The following is a 27,810-nucleotide window of genomic DNA, read 5'->3' as shown; positions in this document are numbered from 1 at the left end:
GGGGATTCACCACTTGCGGGACGTGTTACGCACAAATGACTGGATGGTCCGTTTGGACCTAAAAGATGCGTATTTGGCCAGTCCGATTATTCCAGCGCACAGGACGTTCCTACAGTTTCTTTGGCGCCACCAGACATACCATTTCACCACTCTGCCTTTCGGGCTTTCCTCCGCTCAGTGGTGTTTCACGAAGGTGCTCAGACCGGTTGTGGAACCCGCCTCATTGTTTACCTCAACTATATGCTTCTGCTTGTGCAGGATCCACAGCAGCTGCGGCTGCAGTTGCTACAGGCAGCCAACCTGTTAGAAGGGCTTGGTTTCCTCATCAACGTCAAAAAAATCCCTTCTGGTCCTGGCTCTGAAGGCCACTTTCTTGGGGTTCGTTATAGACTCCATCGAGGCTACGCTCAGCCTGCCTTCAAGGAAGATGTCCAAAACACAACATGAGCTTCGCAGGACGCTGGTCAAGCAGAGAGTACCTTTCAGGCAGATTGCCCGACTAGTGGGGCTACTGTCTCCCACATCCAGGCCATTTTTCCGGGCCCGTTGCATTATCGTGCTTTGCAGAGGCTGAAAGCATTTCATTTGCATGAAGGGCTTCCGTACTCTCATTCGGTGGCCCTGTCCAACGAGTCACGGGAGGAGATTCACTGGTGGCTGACGCACATGGAGCCGTGGAATGGCCGAGAGATATTTGGCTACACTCCAGACCTGGTTATAGAGTCAGACGCCAGCAGATCAGGTTGGGGCGCCAGGTGTGGAGATTTCGCCACAGGAGGTTCTTGGTGTCCTCAGGAGCAGACTCTACATAACAACTACTTGGAACTGCTAGCGGGCTCCTTCGCGGTCCATTGCTGGACCAGGGACAGTATACAGTCATGTGTCCTTCTCAAGATGGACAACATCTCGGCAGTCAAGTACAAAAATCACCTGGGCGGCACTTGATCAAAGGTTCTTTCGGACCTGGCAAAAAATTTCTGGCAGTTCTGCCTCAACCACCATATTTTTGTGACAGCAGAGTACCTCCCAGGGCAGGAGAATCAGGTGGTGGACTGGCACTCTTGACATTTCTGAGAGTCCAGTCTTTGGAGATTGCATCCAAATGTTTTTGCAATGTTGCAAGACCGTTGGGGACCTTTTTCCGTGGATCTCTTTGCCTCCAGACTAGACCATAAGATCTCCCGGTTCTTCAGTTGGAGGCCAGACCCTCTGGTTGCAGCCACGGATGCTTTCCTGAAGGATTGAGAGTAGGAACGGGCCTATGCGTTCCACGATTTGCAATCATCACAAGGGCTTCAGCTCAGATCAGACGGCAACACGCGGAGGTGGTTCTCGTCACTCCAATTTGGAGATCGCAAGTCTGGTTTACGGTTCTACTGGAACTTTCTTGGGATTTTCCAATCCGTTTCCCCTGGTTTCCAGAGCTGCTCCTCGGTCTGAATCAAGAACCTCATCAGATGGTCCTGCACGGGTCCCTGTGCCTTTCGTCATTGCAGGGTGACCTCTTGTCCAAGGCTTGGTCCGATAGCATGGTTAAAAGATAGCGATCAGCTTGGAGACGGTGGTGCTGTTGGTGTGTGCAGCGGGATAGTGATCCTATGGGCGAAGATGTAGTGCAGGTCTTGAATTTCTGGTGGATTTGGCCCAACAGGGTCTGGCCTACTTCTCTATCAACACTTTTCGGCCCACTATTTCAGCGGGGCATGTTCCAGTGGAAGGTGCCCCGGTAGGGGAACACCCATTTGTATGTTGTCTCTTGCGAGGGATCAGGTTGTCTCTACCTCCAGAGCTGCCCTATTCTGCATTGTGGGACGTGAACAAAGTCCTTAACCTGTTCCTGTCATGGCATTCGAATGATTACTTATCACGGAAGGAGTTGTCAGCAAAGTTAGCAACGCTCCTGTCTTATCTCATATAGACGGGTTTCCGATGTTAGGGCCTTGGACATTATGGGCAGAATTTTTTCCCAGACGGGGGTTTCTTTCACGATCTACCAGAGAACCAAAAGTCATACCAGGGTAATAGAGTATCATGCATTCCCGGATTTTCCTAAATTGTGTGTTGTGCAATGCTTAAAAGCTTATAAGGAGATGTCTTCGGAACGGAGACCCCTGCGAGAGCGGCAATTTTTGATTGCTCTCCGGAAACCTCATTAAGCGGTTTTGTCACCCACGATTGCTCGTTGGGTGCGGTGGGTCATGCACGAGGCAGACACTGATCTGCAAAGTTTTGGGGCTCATTCAGCTAGAGGTGCTATGGCATCCAAGGCCTTCTCAGTAGTGGGGTGTTTGGAGGACGTAATAAATGCAGGCGACTGGTCCTTGTAACTCAACCTTTAGGAGGTTCTACTTGAAGCCCATTATGGACATGGCACATTTGGTGGTAAGTAAGCCTTAAACTAGCATAATCCGAAGCCTCCGAACTTGACTTAGAATTAAAGATTTCCTAGCTATCGGAACGTTTCAATTCTATTAGGGACTCGGAGGCAAGGATTATCCCGCCCGCGGAGGTGCTCCGGATGGCCCGCCCGTAGAGAGTAAGTAAAGTGTTCCTGAGGTAATGACAGGTGCTCTGTTTGGATACAGTAATGTAAGGTTATATCTGGTTATTCAAAACAACTGTTGGTTATATGCGTAAGCAAGCTCGCCTCCAAGTTAAATGACAGAGCGCTTGAATTTGCAGGCTTTGATAGTCGAATTTGCGTTACTGATCCCACTTCTTTGATTCCAGGAGGGGATTTGGGGAAACAGGAGTCATAAGAGAAGATGAATGGCATGACTCACGCAATGAAAGAGCAGGACCTGGACACTGAGAAAGGGCTATATGCTGCATCCTGGCTCCGGATTGGTCGAGGACTGCCATGGACTTTGTTGTCTCTTCTTTGTTTCTTCCAATTTCCCTGGTGTTCTGGGAAATGTGTTTTTTTGATAGTTTTAAAATGGTTGCTGAAAATAAAAGTGAGGAACGAAAAGCATAATCCCCGCCTCCGAGTCCTTAATAGAATTGAAACTTTCCGTTACGGTAGCTAGGAAACGTTTCATTATCTCATAACGAAGGCAGAAAAAACAGATGTGTAAATGCCACATTATGGAGAAGACATGTTTGTTAGCAACAGCAAATACAGGTGCAAATCCTCCACCAATAATAGGGGAAAACCTTGTGGTTATTCCTCATTTAATCCACATTTGCGGTAATATCCTGATTTCCAGGGTGTGGTAAAAAAGCTATTACTAGAACTACCACAAATGTACCAAAAATAATCAACGAGGACCATTGTGTGATGTCACAAGAGTGCCTGTCAGACAGCTGCAATGTGGAAGGCAAAAAGAACAAGTTACTTACCTTCGGTAACGATGTATCTGTAAGCGACATATGTTAGTTATAGATTCCTTACCTTAGAATTTCCCCCAGGCATCAGACTGGATCCGGAGATTTTTCTGAAGCAGTACCCCTGCGCGTCGGTAGCTGGTGTCACTCGACTGCACATCCATAGTTGGCGTTGTAGTCCCCGAGATGACGTCGTGGTGCCTACTTAGACGCTGCCCCTGCGCACTGACGTCAGTTCAGACACGACTTTCTACGCCGGAAGCGCAGAGCTATGCAAGACACTGACCACTGGAGCGCCACAACCAGGGCCCTATAAGGGAGTCCCTATCCCTAAAAATCAGTTCGCGGAGTGGAGGGGCGGTAAGGAATTTATAACTAGCATATGTCTCTTACAGATACATCGTTACAGAAGGTAAGTGACTTGTTCATCTGAAAGAGACAGGTATAGATTCCTTACCTTAGAATAGATACCCCAGCAATACCATCCCCAGAGGAGGGACTGTGAACCAAGTTCACACCAGAAAGTCCTGGAGGACCGAACGGGCAAAATAGCCATCCCTCTGGACTTGGCTGTCCAGGTAGTAATGTCTGGTTAACGTGTGCATAGATGCCCACATTGGTGGCTGGCGGATATCAAGAAGTGGGACTCCGCGTGCCAACGCACTGTTTGCTGCTGTAGCCCTAGTGGAGTGAGCCCACAACCCCACTGGAAGATCTTTCTTAGCAAAGTTGTAGCAGATTTTTATGCAAAGGACAACCCATCACAAGATGGTACATTCTTGAACAGCCCTGCCCTTTTTAGCACCAACATATCCAACAAAGAGTTGATCATCCACCCGAAAATCTTAGGTGCGGTCAAAGTAAAATGACAGCACCCGTATAGGGTACAGATGGTGGAGTTTCTCCTCCTTGGCAGGGTGCGGAGGTGGGAACAAAGTGGGCAAGGTGATAGATTGACCTATATGAAATGGAGAACCTACTCTATGTAGGAACAAAGGCCTAGTCCTAAGCACCACTTTGTACGGATGCACAGAAAAGAAAGGGGGCTTGGAAGATAGAGCTTGAAGCTCACTTACCCTGCGAGCAGAGATGATGGCAACAAGGAAGGCAGTTTTCAGAGTTAGGAGCCTGAGAGGACAGTTATGAAGAGGCTTGATGGAAGCACACATGAGTTATGTAGGAACGAGATTCATGTCCCACTGAGGCATTACAAAAAGAGTACGAGGAAATATATCAGTAGTGCCCTTAAAGAACCTATTAACAATAGGGGACTTTAATAAGGATGGCTGATCTGGCAACCTAAGAAAAGCTGACATAGCTCCATGATAACCTTTCAGAAAAGTATATACAGAAGAACCTCCGAAAGGGGATCCACAGCCTTTGCTGTGAACCATGCCACAAATTTATTCCATCTACTGGTGTATACCGAGTTCGTGGAGGGACGCCTGGCTGCCAAGATAACATTACAGACTTTGGGAGGAAGGTCAAAAGCTGTCAACTGCCTCCGCTCAATCTTCACGCAAGAAGGTGGAGGCTGGACAGGTTTGGGTGAAGAACTGTCCCCTGTTGCTGCGACACAAGATCCTTCCGAAGGGGCAGTTTGATCGGAGGATTGATGCCCATGCTCAGAAGCTTGGGGTACCAGACTCTTCGTGACAAGTCTGGAGCCACAAGGATAACTTGGGCCCGGTCACGCTTGATCTTCTTCAGCACTTGGGCAGAAGTGGTACAGGCAGAAAGGCGTACACGAGGCCTGAGCGCCACTCACGGCGAAAAGTGTCGCCGAGCGTGTGCCACCTCGGAAACTCCAACACGCAATACTGCTGAGATTGCGCGTTCTCTTCGGTGGTGCACAGATCTAATCAAGGATCGCCCAACACTGAAAGAGACCTTGCACCACCTTTGGATGGATACGCCATTCGGGATCGACCAGGCACCGACGGCTGAGTTCGTCTGCTCAGGCGTTTAGAGACCCCACCAGGTGTTGAACCACCAGGGTTATGTCCTGGGGTTCAAGCCATGTCCAGAGGCGAAGAGCCTCTTGACAAAGGGTCCACGACCACACTCTGCCCTTTTTGTTGCAGCACCACATTGCGGTGGTGTCATCTGTGAACACTTGCACCACTTTCCCTTTGAGAGAGGGAAGGAATGCCTTCAGTGCCAGTCGGATCGCCCGGAGCTCCAGCAGGTCGATATGAAGCTGGATTCCGACGGAAACCAGATGCATCTGACCTCCACCTCTCCCCAGATGCATCTGTCCTCCACCTCTCCCAGATGGCCATCCCATCCTAGAAGTGACACTTCTGTCACTACTGCCAGCTCTGGTTGGGAAAGGGAGAGGGATCTGCCTCTGACCCAATCTTGGTTTGTTAACCACCACTGCAGCTGTGTCGCAGTCCCCTCTGAGATATGGACATAGTCGAAAAGGTTCCCCTGATACTGCGCCCACTGGAACTTCAGGTCTCACTGCAGAGCCTGCATATGCCACCTGGCATGATCTACCAGCAGGATACAGGAGGCCCAGTAGCCTCAGAGTCAATCACACCAAAATCTGGGATAGAGGCTGAAACATCGGTATCATAGCCCGAATACCCCGGACTTGCTGTTTGGGAGGATAGGCCCGAAACTGCACTGTGTCCAGAACAGTTTAGATGAAAGGAAGTGTCTGAGAGGGAGTCAGGTGTGACTTCGACACATATATAGTGAACCCCAGCGAATGCAGGAGGTCCGCCATAGTCAGGAGGTGGGAGATGACAGCCTGGGGCAAGCCCACCTTCAACAGCCAGTCATCGAGATAGGGGGAAGAATGGAACCCCTGATCTGTGCAGATGATCTGCGACCACCGCCATCACTTTTGTGAACACCTGAGGGGCACTTGTAAGGCCAAAGGGGAGCACGGTGAACTGAAAGTGCTCGTGGCCCACCGTGAACCGTAGGTAGCGTCTGTAGGCTGGATGGACGGGAATGCGGAAATAAGCGTCCTGCATGTCCAACGTCACCATCAAGTCTCTGAGGTCGAGGGCAGACAGGACCCGTGCCAACGTGAGCATTTTGAACTTCTTCTGGAGGAAGCAGTTGAGGGACCGTAGGTCTAGAATAGAACGCAGGCCGTTGTCCTTCTTGGACACCAGAAAGTAGCGCGATTAAGAACCACAACCTACGTCTGGCGCAGGGACCCTCCCTTGGCCAAAAGAGCTGAGACCTCCTAGCGTAGAATGATACTTCGACAGGTGATCGTGCAGGAAGGGGTAATCTCGAAGGAGAGGGAGTAGCCCCTTCGGATGATTTGCAGTACCCACCTGTCAGACGTCATGGATTGCCAGTAGAGGAGGGTATGGGGAATCTTGCCTGGCTGAAGATGGGCCTGAAATGTCGAACTAGGAGGGTCTGAAGACACTGGCAAGGGAGGCAGAAGCCGACTGGCCCGCCCGCTGGCTCCCAGCCCATGAGGATGCTGGATACCACGTACGGGGCCACGCAGGGGCTGGACAGCTTGTGTGTACCAGTGGCTTGACTGGGCTGGATGTGGTTGGGCACCCCTTCCGTAGCCACGAAAGGGACGAAAAGCAAACCGAGTTGGACGAGAAGACGCAGTGAAGCCCAAACACCTGGCCGTAGCTCTAGAATCTTTGAAGCGCTCAAGTGCCGAGTATTCTTTGTCGCCAAAAAGATGACGGCCATCAAAGGGCATGTCCATCAATGTTGCCTGGACATCCCTCGAAAAGCCAGATGTCCTCAACAAAGCGTAGCATCTCAGGGCTACTGACGTGGCAATCGTTCTACCTAGTGAGTCTGTGGTATCCAGTCCACACCGAATGGCAAATTTGGCTGAGTCTCTCCCATCCACAACAGCCTGGGAGAGAACGGCCCAAGCCTCCTCTGCCCTTCTGACCACCCCTGCAGGGGACTCTCCCTCCACCTTAGCCACAGTAGAGGGAGAAAGCAAACCAGTGTCTGGAGATGTGTCCAGACCACTGGCATCACCCAGGTCCTCTTGCCAGACCGGTTCTTCCAGCTGGTCAGCTAATCCTCATCACCACCCTATGGTCGATAGGGAACAGGAGAACAAATGTACCCTCCGGCGTCAGAACCGACGTCAGCCGACATTGGTCGTGCTCAGTGTCCAAGTCGGGGTCAACGTTGGTCGGGGGCGCAGCCGGCACTGCCGTCGTAGGGATTGGCGTCGCTGAAGGTCGAGTGAGATCGACCGGCATTGATCTGGAGCCAGGCCTGGATCCTTGGGGGCCCTCAGGGGCCAGAGCTGCCGGCGTCGAAGTCCCACGACCCCAACCCACCCCGAGGGGCCTGAAGGCGTGCCAGCGGAGTTGGGCTGCCCAAAAACGAGGTGTAAGGCCTTCTAAAAGGTCTTAAGTTGGGCCTGAGAAGCTTCCGCTCCCTGAAAGGGTGGTTGGTGCGGAATTATCTCAGAAGTAGGCTCTGAGAACAGTGCCTTGGAATGACGATGCTCAGATTCCTGCGTCGCGTCAGCCGACCAATACGAAGAGGGCGAAGAGCACCTGTGCTTCTTCGCCTTCTTCTTGTGTTTGGACTTACCTGATGACCTCGATGACAGAGTGCGACAAGGAGTGGGGGTTCCACGAACGGCCTCAGGACCTTCCTCTCGAACAAGACCGGGAACGACGCGGAGCCGACCGTCGGGCCTCCAGCCAGTTTCGGGACTGCTCCCACATCCCTCGTGCACCAGGAGTCAAAGGATTCGAAAAAGATGTCGACAAAAAGTTAAACAAGCGATCCAAAAATAGGCTAAAGGATATCTCTCTCCAGGTCTGTGCTAGGTTGGCACGGAAAAAGAAAGAACTGACGTCAGCGCGCAGGGGCAGTGTCTAAGTAGGCACCGCGACGTCATCCCGGCGACCAGGACGCCGATGACGGATGCGGAGTCAACTGACACCACATACCGACGCGCAGGGGTACTGCTAGAAAAATCTCACGATCCAGACTAACGCCTGGGTAAATTCTAAGGTAAGGAATCTATAACTAACTGTCTCTTTCAGATCTAGAGCATTACAATGATGATGATAACCATGAAAAGGCCAATGAGAACAGCCTGCTTAAAACTCCACGCTCCTGTGCTCTATTTCTGGATGAGGAAAGTGACCTCCTCCATGACAATACAATTGTCTGCTTGACTTTAGGTGTCACATTACATACAGTAGATCCATAGAATTAGGGAAAAGGGGGTTTGTGCATTGACCAAGTAAAGGTTAAATCACACAACTACACTATACCAGTGTCAGTCAATGTAACTCGCTCTAGACACGCACGTATTAACCCACGATGAAAACTATGTAAATTATCCTCACCCAACAAGAAAACATTAAAGAGGTGGGTGAAAAAAACGTTAAAAGGCAGTCAACGGATGAAGTAAGTGGCTTTGGAAGTCCTCGGATCAGCACAATGTTCATGTGACATGGAATAAAGGACGCAAAGAGGCCAGCAATGTGGCTCCTGTCTAGAAGTGGCATAGGCCACTCTCACTGGACATTTCAAGAACACTGAAGCATTGCAAGCTTACCAATAGAAGTTCCAGTCGTCGCTTTCTGAAACTTGAGTCCAACCTCGCTTCTCGAAGTTATTTATGAGCACTGACTTCTCGATGTCCGTTACCCACTTCAGCTTTCCTGCCATCCTTCTGGAAAAACAACATATTTGTTCTGTCATGGACTTGGAATTAGAATGTATGCCCGGCATCACTCACATCACTTGCATCAGGAAAAGCGTGTTTAGGAGTTTAACACCACTGCCCACCGAGCGGTTTATAAAAATCAATAAGTGATGTGCTTGCATTTCGGGATTTCCCGAGCCTTTCTAGTGTGATTTAAGCGCAGGTTTTCTAGGTTCACAGTAAAAAGACCGAAAGGTCCCACTCCTAGCTCGCATAAGAAAAACATTACTTTGGTGTAAAGCTTTCCCTTCTTTTGATGCCATATTTTGTTCAGTTTTCTATACACTGTTGTCTAAAACATCACAATGGCAGTAATGTTGAAGACAATTGCTACCAGCAGCAAGGCGTAGCTAATTCAAGATTTTCTGGTGAAAATGGTGGCTCTAGGCCCAGTGTTAACATGCACGTTCTGATGTGATCTGCATACTACGCAATCCCCTGTTAAAGGCAAAAATACATTTTTAGGAACAGAACGGTCAGTTGTCAGACCCTGAAATTCCATAGACCAACAGGTACAAAATATGTCAGACGGTGAAATATGCACAAATCTCTTGACAATTTTGAGCAACCCACAGATTCTCTACACAATGGAACCCAAAATCATTAACAAATTAGTTGCGAGCTTGGCACAATTTCTATCCACCTCTGTTGACATAAGAAAGGCATGGTGGAGGAGCTCTACATCAAATGATAGGTTCAAGGTACATTCGTTGCAAAGACTCAATTGGAAAGATGTTAACTATGACCTTTTGCTTCTTCACCTTTTATTTAAGGTCCGGGGCCGCTGAAGTTATTGCATTCATTTTTTTTAATGCCGCCTTGAAAGGTGTATGCTTTTATATTAACAGATTCAAGTTTCAATGCTATTTGCAGTGTAATAGTACACAAATAATTTTGTGCCGGCCTTTATATTTTTTTACAATAAGGTTAGCAAGAATTTTTTTATGCTAGGCCGAAGTTGTAGGCAGAGTGGAGAAAATGTGGAGACAGAACACACAGAAGTCGCTTTTGTTGGAATGCAGATGTAGGCAAAAAGTAGAGCAGATGTTTTGGCTTCCTATGCACAATGACTGTTCTGTGTAACCAGATGACTAAGCTGACGGTCATTTAGATTCTGTTTTTTTTTTAAATATTTATTTAAGAGTTTTTTCCCATATTACAGCACAAAGCAGGACACATTACATCAAATAATCAACAACAGTTTACATAAAATACCCAGTACTATCATTATTCTTAAACCATAAACATTTCATATAAAATCATATATTATATATAATACATAATATCCTCTAGAGACCTATTACCAAGACATATTAGCTCACATGGCATTCTTTCCATTTGATAATGGGCTCCCAAATTTGCCTACCTAGTTGTCTACCCCTTTTTCCCTTCCTTGCATAAATTGCCATCTCCAAATTATAAATCTCTGTTAATCTAGCTAACCACCGATGAAAAGGCGGGGGCAAGGGTGCAAGCCACTCCGCAGCAATACACAATCTCAGTACTGCCATAGCCAGAAAAATAAAATAATTGTATTCAGATTGCCTGTCGCAATTATCAACTCCTAACAATATAATCACCGGTGTTAAATTAATGTCAAGTCCTAATGATCTAGTAAAAAAAGTCTCGATGTCTTTCTGTAATGTTTTCATATGCGGACATGTAGCAAAGATGTGAACTATATCAGCCTCGGGGCTTCCGCATTTTGGGCAGTTAATACCTGATGTCCCACCCCATTGCGCTATTCTAGCAGGGGTGTAATAGAGTCTATACAGTGTTTTATAATGTTGTGCCTGAAGGGGGGCGGAACATAGTATAGTCTGCCCCAATTCTAATGAAAGAAAAAAAGGGTCTCTCCCTACATCCAACTTATGTGTCCAAATATCCGCTCCTTTTTCTAAATCATCCTGCTTAGATTCTATCAGTTCCAAATAAAGTCTTTTAATTGTACAATCAGTACCTCCCTGTATAACCTCCAGGATTGAATTTTTCTTGAATCCTGCCGGCCCACCCTTCTTTGTTGCCAGAAAGCTTCTGACCTGCAGATATTTGAAAAACTGTCTTGAGTCCACCCCATATTTACGTTGTATCTCTATAAACTGCATTACCCCCTGCCCAGCCACCATATCGCCAATCCTATTTATTCCCTTCCTCCCCCAGTCTTTAAACACAGAATCAAGAAATATATCCTGGGGTAGGAAAGGGTTCTGTCCCATTCTTGTATACCAGTTAAATCGCCCAAGACCAAATTTCTTAGTGAATGCCTTCCAAATACGGAGTGCTGCCATGACTGTCTTGAATCTGGTCCTTTTAAAATAACTCGAGTCCGTCTGTTTCAAAAAGATATTTTCTGCTTCTATTCCTAGTACTAACCCGTATATGGCAGTTGTACCAAAAGCCCCTTGTCCTTCAAATTCTGCCCCGCCAATTAAGCCTGCCATATTTTGTAATGCAGCTGCCCAATAATAAAGTTTTAAATCGGGTAGCGCCCATCCTCCCCTATATCTTGGGAGTGCCATATATCTCAGTGCCCTCCTTGTCTTACCCTTAGCCCAAACAAATCTATTGATCAAGTTCTCTAAGATTTTAAACCACTTATCCTCAAAGGTTAAGGGAATTGCCCTAAATATGTATAAAAATTTCGGAAGGACCATCATTTTAACAATATTTGTACGACCCACAATGGAAAGATGTAAGTTATGTAATCTGTCTAGATCTCCCCTCACGTTAGAAATTATTGGAGCTATGTTTTTCTCCACCAAAGTCTCTAATGCAGCCGTGATAGTTACTCCCAGATACACCCCTGAGTCCACCACTCTACAGTCCTGGCATTGCACATACTGATTTTTGATTATTTGCGTTTTAGAGCTATTCAAAGCGTACCCCGATATCTGACCAAATTTATTAGCCTCGATCTCAATCTGTTCCATTGCCTCTGTTGGGTCTGGTGTTATAACCGCAACGTCATCGGCATATGCTAATATCTTGCACTGTCCCAAACGTGTATTTAATGGTGCTATTCTTTCGTTCATCTCCAGTCTGCGTATTAACGGATCCATATACATCGCAAACAGTAACGGCGAGCAGGGACATCCCTGTCTTGTTCCTCGTTTTATTTTCACTGGGGCGGTGGAGCCAGCATTTACTCTAATCGAGGCTGTCGGGGCTATGTATAAAGCCTGCAATGCCCTAACATACCCTTCCCCAAAGCCTGCTCTCTTCAAGGTATGCCACAAATAGTGCCAGGAGACCCGATCAAAGGCCTTTCAGCATCTTTAGATTCTGAACATATATTTATGAGAATATAAAACAGCATGGCAGATTGGTATTGATATAGCACCTTAAGCTAAGGGAATGTGAACACAGACTGGAAGCTATGGAAGGCGTTTATGTCACTTCATAAATAGACCTTTTCTGAGTAATAAACAATTATAAATCATACAACAAAGTTGTAGGAAATCAGCTTTTTCTCACTGGTGACCCTGTATTTTTTGCCTTTTGCTGAACCCTATCAACAGTAGTAAAGTGCCTGTGCTCCCCATTTAAGCATGGTCAAATTGGCCTATTCGTAATTGGCATAAATAACTTCCCCAAAAGTTAGAGTCTATGGTTAAAAATGTACCAAGGGCCTAGAAGATAAATGCAACTAGTTGACTGCAGCACCTATTGTGCCATACATTACAGTGGCAATGACAACATGGCCTCAGGTCTACCACTGTAGCCTGACTGTAGCAGCTTAAAACCTGTAAAGTGACCTGTTATAATAAACCCTTTCTGGCAGGTCAAACCCTCCCTGTTAAATATTATGAAGTCACCCCTATATAAGTCTTATTGCCCACAAGGCAGAGTGTATGGTATTTAATAGTAGGACATGTAGAAATGTGTTGTTTCAGTGACTACCACCGAAAGCTTTTTTAACTATGGACGCATAGCTGTCCTATGTCAAAACCAGAGTACAGAGGAAAAATCCTAATCCTGTATTTTAGAAATGGGACTACCTAGAAGAATTAATAAACATCCAATTCAATGGTGAAGTCAATTTATTTTATAAATATTAAGGAAAACAAGCATTTAGAATGTTGCCTTTTCCCTGCCTGAAGATTCTGGGGGCTAAATTTGTATTTGCTCTCCTACTTCTACCAGCCAGTAATTAGCACTTGAATAGGTGTGAATACTGCTCCCAGAGCAGAGAACAAAAGCCTGGGTGTGTGGGAGATTGTTTTGTTCGTTTGACAGGATGGCCAGTGGGGTTAGTCCCAGGAACTGGGTTAACTTCAAATAGGAAGTGACAAATAGTGTCACAGGAAATGTTGGCTGACACCTGAGCAGGGCACTTCTTTAGTTCCCCCAGGCTCCAAACTCAGTGGGCCCGTTTTTGAAAATACAGTGTCAAATCCTGCTTGACAGGTCTGATGGGGCTTACATATAACACTGGGGGTGCATATGAAAGGAAGGGAAACTTGATTCCAAAACAATTCTTGTGTATCCACTCTCTAGTTGCTGGAAACCCCTGTTTTATCCTACCAGATGTCTGTCTCTTGGTTTATTGGGGGTGCAGTGACTATTCCAAACTGGATTTTTGTGTTGTATGTGGGGAAACACTAGGATTACAATAGTACACTCCCCCCACACACTCCCCAGCCCTTAGAGCTTTAGTTTAATGTGGCCAAAGATTTTCACCATCTTGAAAATGCCCTAAGAGGGTAAGGTTGATCCCAAGAACTTTGACCCCATTCATTAGGGAGTGCCCTTGGGTCATACAAGCCTGGCATAATTTTGGCATCTCCAGGCACCCACTCTAGAACATTCCTCGACTTGAGGAAGAACAGAAGAGGACAGGACCTGCGGGGAGCTCTCAAGGACTGGACCAGCTCCCTCTTGCACGCAGGACAAAGAAGTGGATTCCAAAGGTCATTTGAATGACTTCTTGTGTGGCTACAGGGATACAACAAGATACACAATGACTTTCCTGCAACTGCCTAGCTAGCCTAGCTAACCAATGACACTGGACCTGGACCAGACCTGAACATTGGCCTCTGCCTGACACCATAGGAGTCTCTAAGTGCCTCTCCTGAGGTTCTGGGGTGGCTTTATAAGTGCACTCCTGTGGTGGCTTGAGAATTAAAAGACCTATGTTAGAAGGTAAAATCTTAGACCAGGACAAAGCTGGTCGGTTGCAGTCAGTGTCACATTGCGCCTAGGTTCCAGTCTACCATGACCACTGACCATGACTGGTACTTTATGCTTCTTTGTGCTAATCCTACTTATAACTTTTTTTAAAAAAATCTTATCTCCTGATCCCCTTATTGGATTTATGTAATCTTGTTTATTTTATTTTACTCAAGTGTTTAAATTTCATTTTCAGATCATCATGGTTTTGCATTTTGACTTTATCACTGTTTTGGGGTTGCAAAAATACTTCACCATTGCCCTAAGTTAAGCCTGTTTGCTCTGTGCCACAGCTACCTTGGGGGGGATAAGATTCGGTTAATTTCAAGGCTTTGAGGTTTCACCCTGACATGGGCATCTATTATTCAGTGAGTAGGTAGTCACCTGCCAAATAATAATACAATTTCTTACACAAGTTTTTACGTTCAAAAAGCGTCAATAGGCTGTCACTCCCAAGAGTCACAATTCCTAAGATAGGTTGTGGACACCAGGTAATACAGGATGTGGCCTGTAGGCCACAATTCTAAAAATTCTTAAAACTGTACCATAAATGGAGACGTCCAGCAGGCATAAATAAAATGCCTCACCTTAAGGTAGAACAGGTAAAAACCGCATCTTCAAAGGTTAGTCAAGTTGAACTGATTATAAACAGTAGTCACAGATTTATGGGAAACTATAAAGTCCAAGATCGACAACTGCAACCATGTCAAGGAATAAGAACTTGGCACTGACTGGGAACCTTAGGACCCATGGGGGACAAGAAGCTTGCAAAGACATCATGTTCATAGGGGCAAATGTTGGGTACCACGCAGACGTTTTCAATTCAGGGGTGACCACTGATGTGGCTAACAGGCAAACTATTCTGTTGGAACAATACATGCCAAATAATTTACCTAAAAGACTGCTATTCAGCTAATTTTATATCGTGTAACTCTCAAAGCGGAGGCCGAAACATAATTTTATTGATCTTACCGTAACCCTTCAATCTGGAGATGTACAATACATGCCTGGTAAGATCTTCTCATGACTTTCTGAAGTCTCAACTTGGGCACACTTAGTTGTCAGACATTTTTAGTAGGAACTCTAGACTAGTATAGGCTATGGTAACCTCTACAGCACTGTCTAGGTTTAACAATTCACGTCTTAGGTTTTTAAGAAGAATCTTCTTTTAAATGCATTCTTTTTCTTAATTCATAGTGCTGCTTCTTTTCCCTTCTTAAAATGGATCTTTCGATCATAGTCCTTTTCTTCCCTTTAAGTGTACCTCGATCTTGTTTCTAATTCCATGCTGTTCTTATTTATGGGGGCCCGTCTCTTTGATGTTGCTTAGTTTTGTGAATATCAGAATTATCACCTCTTCTATTTTCAGAATATGTTTTTATGTGCTGGCCACACCATTAAGCATGTGAGGAATAGCTGTAGTGACTATTTGGAAAGCAGTGCATTTGGAAACCTGAGGAGACTTCTACAACTTCTAATCCATACTCCTCTCATGCGTCATCCTGTTGGGTAGAGCAGCATTTCTTTCTCCTTTTTTTCCGTTCCTGTTCCTCAATTTTAAGAGCCCATTCTGAGTCTGCTTTTGAGAGCAGCTTTTGGGATCTGGTCTCTAAAGTGTCTCTTTCTTCCTTTGGTAATACAGCCATGACACATCATCATGGGAAGCTGTGTTTCTGGGATGCCTGCCTATTGGTAGGCACATAACTTGAATCCTATGCTTTGCCTGTGTTGTCGTGTTGGGTATACTGAACCCACTGGACGAATTTTGATTACTAACCAAAACAGAATCGCTTCTAGTTTTTTACTTGCTCAAGACAGCATTTACTTTTTGAGGGTAGATGGGGCAAGGAGCTGGATTTATGACTGCAGCTGTCTCTATATTACTGCTAATTCTATATCCGGACTGGAGGCGAGGATTATGCTATTCTTTCTTCACTTTTATTGAATAGCAGCCATTTGTAGTCAAGCAAAATAAACCACTATTTCCATGAACCATAGGGAATAAACAGACAAAACAATAGAGAGTCCACAGCTAGAGTGTCCCATCTACTGCACCAATCACTGGCTCCCAAGGTGCTTTTAGTCCTTCGTCCCTGACCATTCCTCCTCTTTCTTTGCTGCTTGCAGCCAAGATAAGTCCATCTTTTTTGTTCTCTCAGTTTTCACTCTTAGATTGTTATTAGTGTTTTGTACGCTGTTAATCTGTGATGCGCGATGCGCTGGTGATACCTAGACTGTTATGCTGACAGGTTTCGTGTTTTAATTGCTCTAGCGTTCTGTTTTTCCTGATCAGGCGCGCTGCGCCGTTTCTATTTATATTTTCCAATGCCCTTTCCCTCATGGCTGTGTGGGGGCGGCGGGCGTCTGTGTACGCGTGCCCGCCTCGGTTTTCAGTTTTTTCTTTGCAGGTTTCTTTACCGCTTCTTAGTGAGCCCGCCGCTACTCGGCATCTCGCGTTTGGCCGATGGAGCGTCTGAGCTCCCTAGTGGCCACGTTGTTGGTGCCAGGTCACGGTGACCGCGTCTCCTTGTTAGAGGGTGCTTGGTCTCGCGCTTGATGCGGCACGTGCCAAGGATTCCACGCATTCCTAGCAGCACTGCCGCGGGTCTGTACCTGCCATTAGGCAGTGGTGGCAGTCCTCACTGCCTGGGGGTCCGTATCTTTAGGCCAATAACGCTCTATATCTAGAGTCAGTATTGCAGACACAGTCTGCTGGGACCTGTGTTCTGCAGGCTGCCCTCATACATATATACTTGGCACCAGGGCTGTTGGGTCCCGGATTCTGAGCCCTTTCACTGCGAGCACTGCCCACCATTACTGTAGGCTGACACCCAGCCCCCCTTTACTTTGAGGCATACCACCTTGCTGTTATATATTTGCCTAGTAGTTCCTTCCTAGGCTTGTACTTACCTGATATTGTACCCTTCACACCAGGATGACATCTTTCAGGACGATCAGTGGGAGGAGGATCCCCTTACTGCCCTACAATGGGATGAGGACTTTTACGACACTGTGGATGCATCCATCCACAAAGCGGTGGAATAGGCCATGACCCCGCTTGAGGAGAGATTGTCCCGAAAAATCGACTTGGCCTGCGACAGGCTGGCCAAGGCCTCCCACAGCTTGCCTTCCACCTCCCCCCCTAGCGGTCCTTTAGCAGACCCACAACCCCCGGCGAAGCGTGCTAAAGTCTCTAGAGTGGACCCTGATGCTTTTAACTGCCTTAAACAAGCTTTTCTGGCCAGCACGTCTCCGCCCACGATCCCTTCCACTGCGTCCCCAGCGCTTCCAGCCTCCACTGGGGCCGATGACAAAGGAGATGTGGGCGACGTGGCCAGCCCTTCCCGTCCGTGGCGCACTTCTCGCCCGGAGCCTTCCTCAGAAGGGCAGAATCTCTGCGCAGACATGTTGGACCTGGATGATGTTCTTCACCCGTGGTCCTCCGAGTGGGCCCCCTCGGACAATGTTGCCCAATATGTTGCCAGTCGAATCCGCCGCCCGCTTGAAGCCGCGACCCGCAACTGCCTTAGGGCGGTGTGTCCGTGCCCCTCCCTTAATGGGAAGGTGGCTGCCACGCCAGACATTGACCTTAGGATGGCCACCTTTCTACAGAAGTTTATCAAAGACCCTAAGAAGGGCATTGATAGGTCCTGGTGGGCATGCCAGGACAAGCTCCTAGACATTTTGGGCCAAATTACCAAAATCTTGGATATGGCGGAGGAGTCAAAGGCGTCAGGTTCACTCACATCCCCTGAGCACCTTTCCTCGTGGGCCCAACGCGTGGTGGTGTTTCTAGGAAACGCCAACTGCGTGATATCCACAGAAAGTCCCACCTGATCAAGGTTGACCCCAAGTTGGGGGATCTGGCCGACTCAGAGGCGGGCCCTGTGGCGCAAGGTGGCATTTTTGGCAAGCCCTTTATTAAAGAGTCGGGGAGGTTTGTTAATACCTTTACCTCCTTGGACAGAGCGCAATCCTCCATTAGGAAGGTGTTTCGCCCTTGGGTTTTCCGAGGGGCCGGACGAGGAAGGGGCCGCTTGTTTGGCTGTCCCAACCAGCACAGGGGACAGGGCTCCAATAACGGGCAATATCAAGACCAGGCCCGCTTCGGCAATTTTTACCCCACCCGCGGACGGCGAGGCAAAAACAGAGGAGGCAGAGGCGGTGGCAACTCCAGTTCTTCAGGTGAGTGTTCTCCATTTTTCCCTTCTAAAAGTGGGGGGCCGTCTGGCGCATTTTTTCTTCAGCCTGGACTTCCATCGCAGTGGATGCCTGGGTCGTACAGACGGTGAAAGGTTTTCACAGAGTTTCTCGGGGCTTCTTTGCAACCCGTGGCCCCATGTCCACTTTGTTTTTCCGAGGTGGACTCTGCTCTGGTCGATCAGGAGGTGCAGTCTCTTCTGGACAAAGGGGGCTTCGCAGTAACTCTGCCACACCCCAGAGGTTTCCTCAGCAACCTCTTTTTAGTGGACAAGCCGGACGGGGGAAAGCGGCCGGTTATCAATCTACACGAGTTCAACGAGTGGTTGGTCTATCGCCACTTCAAGATGGAGGGCATCCATCTGCTACGCGACATTCTGCGCCCCAACGACTGGATGGCACGTCTCAATCTCAAGGACGCTTAGCTTGCGATCCCTATCTTCCCGCCACATCGTCGTTTTCTGCAGTTTCCCTGGCGGAACAGGACTTACCAGTTCACAACTCTCCCCTTTGGCCTGTCCTCTACTCCCTAGTGTTTCACCAAGGTTCTCCGGCCGGTGATCGAGTGCCTACGGGCATCGGGCATGAGACTCATCGTCTATCTAGATAACATCCTTTTGATGGCTCAGGATCCCAGTACACTCTCTTGTCACCTTCAGACAGCAGGCGACCTCCTTCAGAGCCTCAGGTTTGTGATCAACGAGACCAAGTTCACCCTGATTCCGTCTCAGAAGGTGCTTTTTCTCGGCTTTGCGATAGACTCCGTGGTGTTCAAGATGACGAACATTCTTTAGCCCAGTCTCAGATCTCCCTCAGGCAGTTAGCTCGCATTATAGGCCTGCTCTCGGCCTCCATTCAGGCGACTTTTCCGGGCCCGCTCCATTACAGGGCCCTCCAGCGTCTCATTTTCGCACACCTGCGCAAAGGCCTCTCTTATTCTCAAAAGCTAATTCTCTCGGCGGACGCCCGAGAAGAGCTCCAGTGGTGGCTCTCTCACATGGAGGCCTGGAATGGACGAGCTATTTTCGGTTCCACGCCAGATATCGTTATCGAGTCCGACGCGAGCAGATCCGGCGGGGTCGCGAGGTGTGGCGACTTCGCCACGGGAGGTGTGTGGTCTCCGTCGGAGCAACGGTTACACATCAATTGTCTGGAGCTTTTGGCGGGCTCGTTCGCGATCCAGTGCTGGACCAAGGACTCGATCCAATCCTACGTACTGCTCAAGATGGACAATATATCGGCGGTACGGTATATCAACCATCGGGGGACACACGCTCCAAGGCCCTCTCAGACCTCGCAGCGAATCTTTGGCAGTACTGCTTAGACCACCAGATCTCGGTCACGGCGGAATATCTTCCCGGTCAAGACAACCAGGTGGCTGACTTCCAGTCTCGACACTTCCACGACGTGAGTCTCTGGAAACTTCATCCAGGGGGTGTTCGCAGACCTCCAGAGTGTCTGGGGTCCCTTCTCGGTGGACCTCTTCGCCTCCCTCCTGGACCACCAGCTTCCCCGGTTCTTCAGTTGGAAACCGGATCCCCTTGCGAAAAGGTCGGACGCGTTCCTCCATAATTGGCGGGAGGAAACGGGCTGCGCCTTTCCCCCATTTGCCATGATAACACGAGTCACAGCCCAGGTGCGGCATCAGAAAGCAGATGTGGTGCTCATCTCGCCCATTTGGAGATCGCAAGTCTGGTTTCCGGTTCTACCGGAACTTTCTTGGGATCCTTCAATCCCACTCCCACCGTTTCCAACTCTTCTCCTCGATCCGAACGGGAGTCCTCACCCTCTAATCGAGCAGGGGTCTCTGACCCATATGGCGAGGCGGATTACAGGGGACGATGGGCAGTCCCAGGCCTTTCAGGACCGGCTGAGGCATTCATGGCCAAACCCTGGGCTGACAGCACGGTCAAAAGATACTGTTCCACCTGGAGAAGGTGGTGTCGGTGGTGTCTGCGACGGGGTATCAATCCCGCAGCTGATGTGACCTCAATTTTTTATTTTTTGGCCTCGGTAGCAGAAGGGGGTCTGGCGTACCGGACTGTCAATATCTTTCGCTCCACTATTTCTGCTGGACACACTATGGTCGATGGCTCGCCGGTTGGGGAACATTCCTTGGTCTGTCACCTGCTCCGAGGCATCCGCCTCTCTTTGCCTCCAGAACCCTGTTACGCCCAGCTATGGGATGTCAATCAGGTTTTAAACTTGTTCCTCTCCTGGCAGCCAAATAGATTCCTCTCTAGGAAGGAGCTTTCCGCGAAGTTAGCCATGCTGCTGTGTCTGATCTCTTGCAGACGAGTTTCGGATATTCGAGCCTGAGATGTCTCGGTAGGATTTTTTCCCCTGTGGGGGTTACGTTAACTATCCGTAGACGCACCAAATGCGGGACGAAATCCATCTCTTATCCCGATTTCCCGGTTTCCCCGAAGCTATGTTTGGTATCGTGCCTCAAGGCATATGAGGAGATGTCGGAGGAGTTTCACCCTCCCGGGGAACGCCAGTTACTCATTTCGCTTAGGAAGCCTCACAAGGCTGTGTCCTCCCCCACGATTGCCCGATGGGTTAGGTGGGTATCGGTATCGACTTATGCGCGTTTGGGGCGCATTCTACCAGAGAAGCTATGGCCTCCAAAGCATTTACCCTGGGAGCGCATCTGGAAGACATTCTGAACGCAGCAGATTGGTCTTCAGACTCTACCTTTAAACGATTTTACTTCAAGCAGGTGATTGGTATGGCTCACTTGGTGGTGAGCAAGCTTTAACCGAGAAAAATCCTCGCCTCCGGTCCTGACATAGAATGAAAAATTTCCTAGCTATCGTAACGGAAAGTTTAAATTCTATTAAGGACTCGGAGGCGAGGATTATCCCACCCAGGGTACAAGTTCCTTGCTGTTCTCCCTCCCTCGTATTGGAGTAAGTAAAGTTTTTTGGCTTACTTTGATTTGCTCTGTGGCCATGTTCTTGTGATAGTCTTGAATTGCTCTCTCACACAGGGTTTATCCTTAAACATTTCTGTTGCTTACGCTATGCCTTTTACTCCTTCTAGGCGATTTCAACAAACAGGATTCGTGAAGCGTCCTTCATGGCTGACCGAGCGACGAAAGAGGAGGAATGGACAGGGACGAAGGACTACCAGCACCATGGGAGCCCGTGATTGGTGCAGAAGATGTGACACTCTAGCTGTGGACTCTCTATTGTTTTGTCTGTTTATTCCCTATGGTTCATGGGAATCAATTATTATTTTGCATGACTACAAATGGCTGCTATTCAATAAAAGTGAAGAAAGAATAGCATAATCCTCGCCTCCGAGTCCTTAATAGAATTGATCAGTCTCTCAGTCAGTCTCTCTCTCTCAGTCAGTCAGTCTCTCTCTGTCAGTCTCTCTCTACCTCAGTCAGTCTCTCTCTCCCTCAGTCAGTCTCTCTCTCCCTCAGTCAGTCTCTCTCTACCTCAGTCAGTCTCTCTCTCCCTCAGTCAGTCTCTCTCTCCCTCAGTCAGTCTCTCCCTCAGTCAGTCTCTCCCTCAGTCAGTCTCTCCCTCAGTCAGTCTCTCCCTCAGTCAGTCTCTCCCTCAGTCAGTCTCTCCCTCAGTCAGTCTCTCCCTCAGTCAGTCTCTCCCTCGATCAGTCTCTCCCTCGATCAGTCTCTCCCTCGATCAGTCTCTCTCGATCAGTCTCTCTCGATCAGTCTCTCTCGATCAGTCTCTCTCGATCAGTCTCTCAGTCAGTCTCTCTCTCTCTCAGTCAGTCTCTCTCTCTCTCAGTCAGTCTCTCTCTCTCTCAGTCAGTCTCTCTCTCTCTCAGTCAGTCTCTCTCTCTGTCGGTTTCTCTCTCTCAGTCGGTCTCTCTCTCAGTCGGTCTCTCTCTCTCAGTCGGTCTCTCTCTCTCTCAGTCGGTCTCTCTCTCTCAGTCGGTCTCTCTCTCTCAGTCGGTCTCTCTCTCTCAGTCGGTCTCTCTCTCTCAGTCGGTCTCTCTCTCTCAGTCGGTCTCTCTCTCTCAGTCGGTCTCTCTCTCTCAGTCGGTCTCTCTCCCTCAGTCAGTCTCTCTCTGACAGTCAGTCTCTCTCTGACAGTCAGTCTCTCTCTCGATCAGTCTCTCTCTCGGTCAGTCTCTCTCGGTCAGTCTCTCTCGGTCAGTCTCTCTCGGTCAGTCTCTCTCTCTCTCGGTCAGTCTCTCTCACTCGGTCAGTCTCTCTCTCTCTCTCAGTCGGTCTCTCTCTCTCAGTCGGTCTCTCTCTCTCAGTCAGTCTCTCTCTCTCAGTCAGTCTCTCTCTCTCAGTCAGTCTCTCTCTCAGTCAGTCTCTCTCTCTCAGTCAGTCTCTCTCTCAGTCAGTCTCTCTCTCAGTCAGTCTCTCTCTCAGTCAGTCTCTCTCTCAGTCAGTCTCTCTCGGTCAGTCTCTCTCGGTCAGTCTCTCTCGGTCAGTCTCTCTCTCTCTCGGTCAGTCTCTCTCACTCGGTCAGTCTCTCTCACTCGGTCAGTCTCTCTCTCTCTCAGTCGGTCTCTCTCTCTCAGTCGGTCAGTCGGTCTCTCTCTCTCAGTCAGTCTCTCTCTCTCAGTCAGTCTCTCTCTCTCAGTCAGTCTCTCTCTCTCAGTCAGTCTCTCTCTCTCAGTCAGTCTCTCTCTCAGTCAGTCTCTCTCTCAGTCAGTCTCTCTCCTCTCAGTCAGTCTCTCTCTCAGTCAGTCTCTCTCTCAGTCAGTCTCTCTCTTTCAATCTCTCTCTTTCAGTCTCTCTCTCTCTCAGTCAGTCTCTCTCTCTCAGTCAGTCTCTCTCAGTCAGACTCTCTCTCTCAGTCAGTCTCTCTCTCTCAATCAGTCTCTCGCTCTCTCAGTCAGTTTCTCTCTCAGTCAGTCTCTCTCTCAGTCAGTCTCTCTCTCTCTCAGTCTCTCTCTCTCTCAGTCTCTCTCTCTCTCTCAGTCACTCTCTCTCTCAGTCTCTCTCTCTCTCTCAGTCAGTCTCTCTCTCAGCCAGTCTCTCAGTCAGTCAGTATCTCAGTCAATCAGTCTCTCTCTCCACTCTCTCTCTCTCTCTCTCTCCACACCCTCTCCCTCCACTCCTCCGTCTCTCCACTCCCTCTCTCTCTCCCTCTCTCTCCTCTCTCTCTCCACTCTCTCTCTCTCCCCCTCTCTCCACTCTCTCTCTCTCACTCTCTCTACTCTCTCTCTCCACTCCCTCTCTCTCTCTATCCGCTCCCTCTCTCTCTCTACTTTCTCTCTCCAATCCTTCTCTCTCTCTCTCTCTCTCTCCCTCCCATCCCCCTAGGGGTACATTATCTAAAAGGTCCATAGGCCGCAAAGGAAGGCCTGCCGGCCCGCGGGCCGTACTACGAGTACCACGGATGTACTGCATTGTTTGTTTTATATTTGGTGTTTATTGTTGTTTTCAACGTGTCATTTGTTTTAATGTGCCAGTTTTGAGATGTTATATTTGTGTATGTTGTTTACAGCCCTGATGAAGTTCAAAAGAGATGTTTTTAACGAAACGCGATGGCTGGATGTTATATGTACATTTATGGATTTTAAGCGATGTAGGAAAATAAAAAAGATTTCTTATAAATAATGCATTGGAGTTGTTGGAAGAGAACACTTTCCCTAGTGCACCTCTCACTGGAATTAAAGTCATGGGGAGAGGGAAACAAGATCCTGATTGAGGAGTGCCCTTTGAAATCAGGGTCCCCCCACCAATAAGGTCTATTGAAATGGAGCTTGCCAAGTAGCTCCATATTCTCAGACGTGAGGCATGAGGCTGGTTTAAGACAAAAGACAGCAGGCCTGTGAAAGGCCTATAAAAAGGAATTATGGGCCTTTAGACGAAACAACCATGAAAAGTTCTGAGTGGCCCTTCTTTATGCCAGAAAAGTCAAAAATGTAAAACAATTCTGGGAGACTGTAGATAAAAGGTGACCTGGGCAACAATGCAAATATATCTGTGCATCAATGGGAAGATTACATCAATGCGACCTAATATGCTGATCAACACCAAAGTAGAGACCAAAGAGGAAGTAGGAATCGCAGCGTTGGAATTGATGCTTGTTACGGAAAATCCTAATCAACACATCATAGGCTTACTTGCTTACCCAAGTATGGAGTTTGTTGGTTTTACCAGCAAAGAGGTTCTTTCAATAATAAATAAGAGAAGAAGAGAAGAAGAGACAGAGCTCCGAGCTAAAAGGGCATTCCACAACAACTCTTTAAAGCCAATCCTGAATATTGGGTAAACCTCTTAACTCCATTATTTAATCACTGCTCCCTCAACAAACAGAATCCGGATTCCTGGAAAGGCTTAATAATTCACCTGATCTATAAAGGTGGAAAAAACATGGACCCGGAAACTACGGACAAATTCCCTACTCGATAACAAGGCCAAATTGTATGCAAGCCTCCTGCTTGGGGAACTCGAGGCCTGAGCAAAAGAACATCATATTGGCCCATCTCACTAAACTGGGTTTAAAGAAGGGACTGGGACCACTGCAAACCTGCTGGGTTCAGCCATGGTGGTTGATAAAGTAATTAAAACTAAATCCATGGTATACTTATGCTTTGTAGATTTCAAAGCAGCATTTGATTCAGTACAGCGCAGACTTCTTTGGCAGAAACTAGCAGCAAGAAATATCCAGCCTCTCTTGCTAAAAATGTATACAATAATTATATTCAAACATTTAGCTACAAGTTAAAATAAGAGATGGCAGTTCCCTCAGCCGAAAGATACTCGCCTGGACGGGCTTAAAACAAGGTCGCGTATTAGCTCCCAAGCTTTTTAACATCTTTCTGGCTGATCTTTTGACCGACCTAGGTGATGTGAACTCACACGCCCCAAAGCTTGGAGGGAAATCTATCAGCTGCCTCCTCTATGCTGCCAACGCCCTTCTAACATCCAAAACCAGAGTGGGGCTCGAACTGCTTATAGATCTTGCATGGTCTTTCAATTCATCTCGAGAAAACAAGAATAATGATTATCGGAAGAAAAAAAAAAGCCAGGTCACTGGCACCTGATCGGCTTTGAAATTAAAACTGCCACGGAACGGAAGTACCTGGCAGTGATTGGGGACAACTGCAGAACCTTCCTTTCCCATAAGGAGTGCATAAAATCAATTACATGCATTCCTAAAGTTTTCGAAAAACCTTTAGGCCCCTCTCTCGAACCTCTATGAAGGTGATTCGTGTCAAACTGTTGCCCACCATAGCATATAGATCAAAGGCTAAGTTTGGAATTGGTTCTAATTTGACAAACTTCAAGTCAGCATTTAAAGAAGGGTCTTTCATTCTAAATACTCCTCCTCCTCCTCCGCACAAATCCGCCTTGAATTCAGTCTATCGAACAACATCTTGTATAGACGAGAAGCCTACCTGAAAACCTGCTTCAAGTTACGTGCTACAAAGGCTGCCTCATTGGGATGTCAACTGTGGATAGAAATAACAAACTCAGGCAAAAAGTCAATAACCCAGACACATTTGGATCAATCGATTTTAAATTTAAAGGTGAACACGCTGTGGGCAGCCCCGTCCCCTTCATAACCTTTACAAAGTTAATTCGCAAAGTAGTGCACATGAAGTCGAAACTGTCAGATAAACAAAAGTTAGCCATTCGTTGGCAAGCGTGGAAGATTTTACACAACTATAATTAGATGGGTCCGATACGAATTTTAAGTATTTGTATGTCAAGACAAGTTAAACAACAACTCATCCAATACAGATTGGGTAATCTGCCGACATTGGACTGTATTCCAACAAGGATGAGGAAAAGCGACAACGCACTGTGTAGGCTGTACCAATCTTATATCGAAACAATTGTTCACATAGTCTGTGTGTGCCCTGCGATGTTGCCAGCATGGCGTGCATTATTAAACCCTCAATTCCGGCTCCTGGGCATACGTTCTTGCAGGCAAGCAGTAATGGCCGGCCTCAAAGCACAGCACTCTAGACTGGCAGCGAGATTTGTGAAATACATGCAGTCAGTTGAGAAACTTCTGGCGTCTGTAGCTCCTTGTGAATGAGAGCTAGCTGCAGAGAGGTGATCCAAACTGACTGACTAACTAATAGACAAGCACGAGTGACGTTTCGGACCACTCAATCTGATGTCTAGAAGAATGAGATTACTGTTTTTGAGGCATTTTTGAATAATCAATTGTCACTAAGGATTTTCATATCTTTTAATGAAGAATCAATACATTATTTTCAGCCTGTGCTGTAGTTCTGAGATAACTTTTATACTCCCTTTATACCCTGTTTACCAAATCCTAATTTGTATATGCTGAATTCTTGATTTGTTTGCATGTATGGGTTTAATTAACTAAGATGTAAATTAATTTGATCTGCCTTGATTTGCCCCGAGAGACCAATGAACTGGCCTCTACCCTGAATGAGTAGGCAATATTGGCTCTATCTCCTGTTCTCCATCACGCCTTGGCACACTGGCATTTTAAGTAAACTTGCACATATTTTAACAGTGTTGGCACTGCGGTACTTTAAATACAATGTTGTGTTTTAAGTTAATTCTGTCATTTTTACGAAATTTTGACCTTACTGGTTCTAGATTTTAAATTTGTATTATGTAATGTCTTACACTATGGTTGAGTGTTTGGAAAGGTTTAAATTAACTATGTTAATATAAAATTGATTGATTGATTGGTAGTCCGAGGACCACGTCCTGAAGAAACGCAAACAGGCTCACAGGTTTGAAACGTGAACTAACACTCCCTCTTGGTTATTATGTGTAATTTAACTTCAAGGGATTGATTCCACACTGACATATGCAAACCCAGTTATGAATTTTATCAATCAATAATTATTATTATTAGCAACTTGTAGTGCACATAGCTATCCCGAAGTGTTTCCCGGTGCAAGGTGGCCACAGATTTGCTATCCCACAATGCAGATTCAGAATAGCTATGTTTTCAACATCTTACGGGAAGTGAGAAATTATTGACAGTTCTTTAGGTCATCTGGTAAAGAGTTCGAGAGCTTAGGACCCAGATAGGCAAAGGAATGGTCCTTCAAACGGGTTAAGCAAAACCTGGGGACACTGAACAGGGCCTGGGTCGAGGATCTTAATAGCAGAGTAGTCTGATAGGGAAATACTTGTTCCTGAATGTAGCATGGTCCCAGGCTAAATTTGTCATTGAATATATAGCACAATGCTTTGAATTCAATGGAATTAGCCACCTTAGGCCAAGGAAGTTCTTTAAGCAAATGAGAAAGAGAAACATAAGTAAGTGCTAAAGTGTTCTGAACAATTTGCAGGCACTGTATAGGCAACGTATCTGCACCTAGAGAAAGCACATTGCCGTAGTCCAGGTGGGAAATAACAAGTGCCTAAATAACAGTCCTCTGGGCCACTTAAGGAATAAGCCACAACATCTTTTTCAACCATTTAAGGGCTGCTAAACAAGTGGCGGTTACCTTTGCTATTAGCGTCTTCATAGAGAGCTTATTAT

The 27,810-nt window shown here is 47.3% G+C and overlaps 1 protein-coding gene across 2 annotated transcripts in view; it reads right to left on the bottom strand.

The window, feature by feature from the left end:
* The window catches only part of TTLL1 (TTL family tubulin polyglutamylase complex subunit L1), a 338,922-nt gene that overhangs the window by 281,591 nt on the left and 29,521 nt on the right, over window positions 1-27,810 (bottom strand). For both annotated transcript variants that reach the window (XM_085652479.1, XM_085652480.1), the window contains exon 2: window positions 8,864-8,980. In XM_085652479.1, coding sequence (XP_085508605.1) covers window positions 8,864-8,976 — 113 coding nt within the window. In that variant the 5' untranslated portion in view covers window positions 8,977-8,980. The remainder of the gene's footprint in view (window positions 1-8,863; window positions 8,981-27,810) is intronic.

This window comes from Triturus cristatus, chromosome 4_1 (assembly GCF_964204655.1).
Source record: "Triturus cristatus chromosome 4_1, aTriCri1.1, whole genome shotgun sequence".
NCBI classification, from domain to species: domain Eukaryota; kingdom Metazoa; phylum Chordata; class Amphibia; order Caudata; family Salamandridae; genus Triturus; species Triturus cristatus.
Note: the sequence above shows the minus strand (reverse complement) of the source record. Positions and strands in the feature narration are given on the sequence as shown.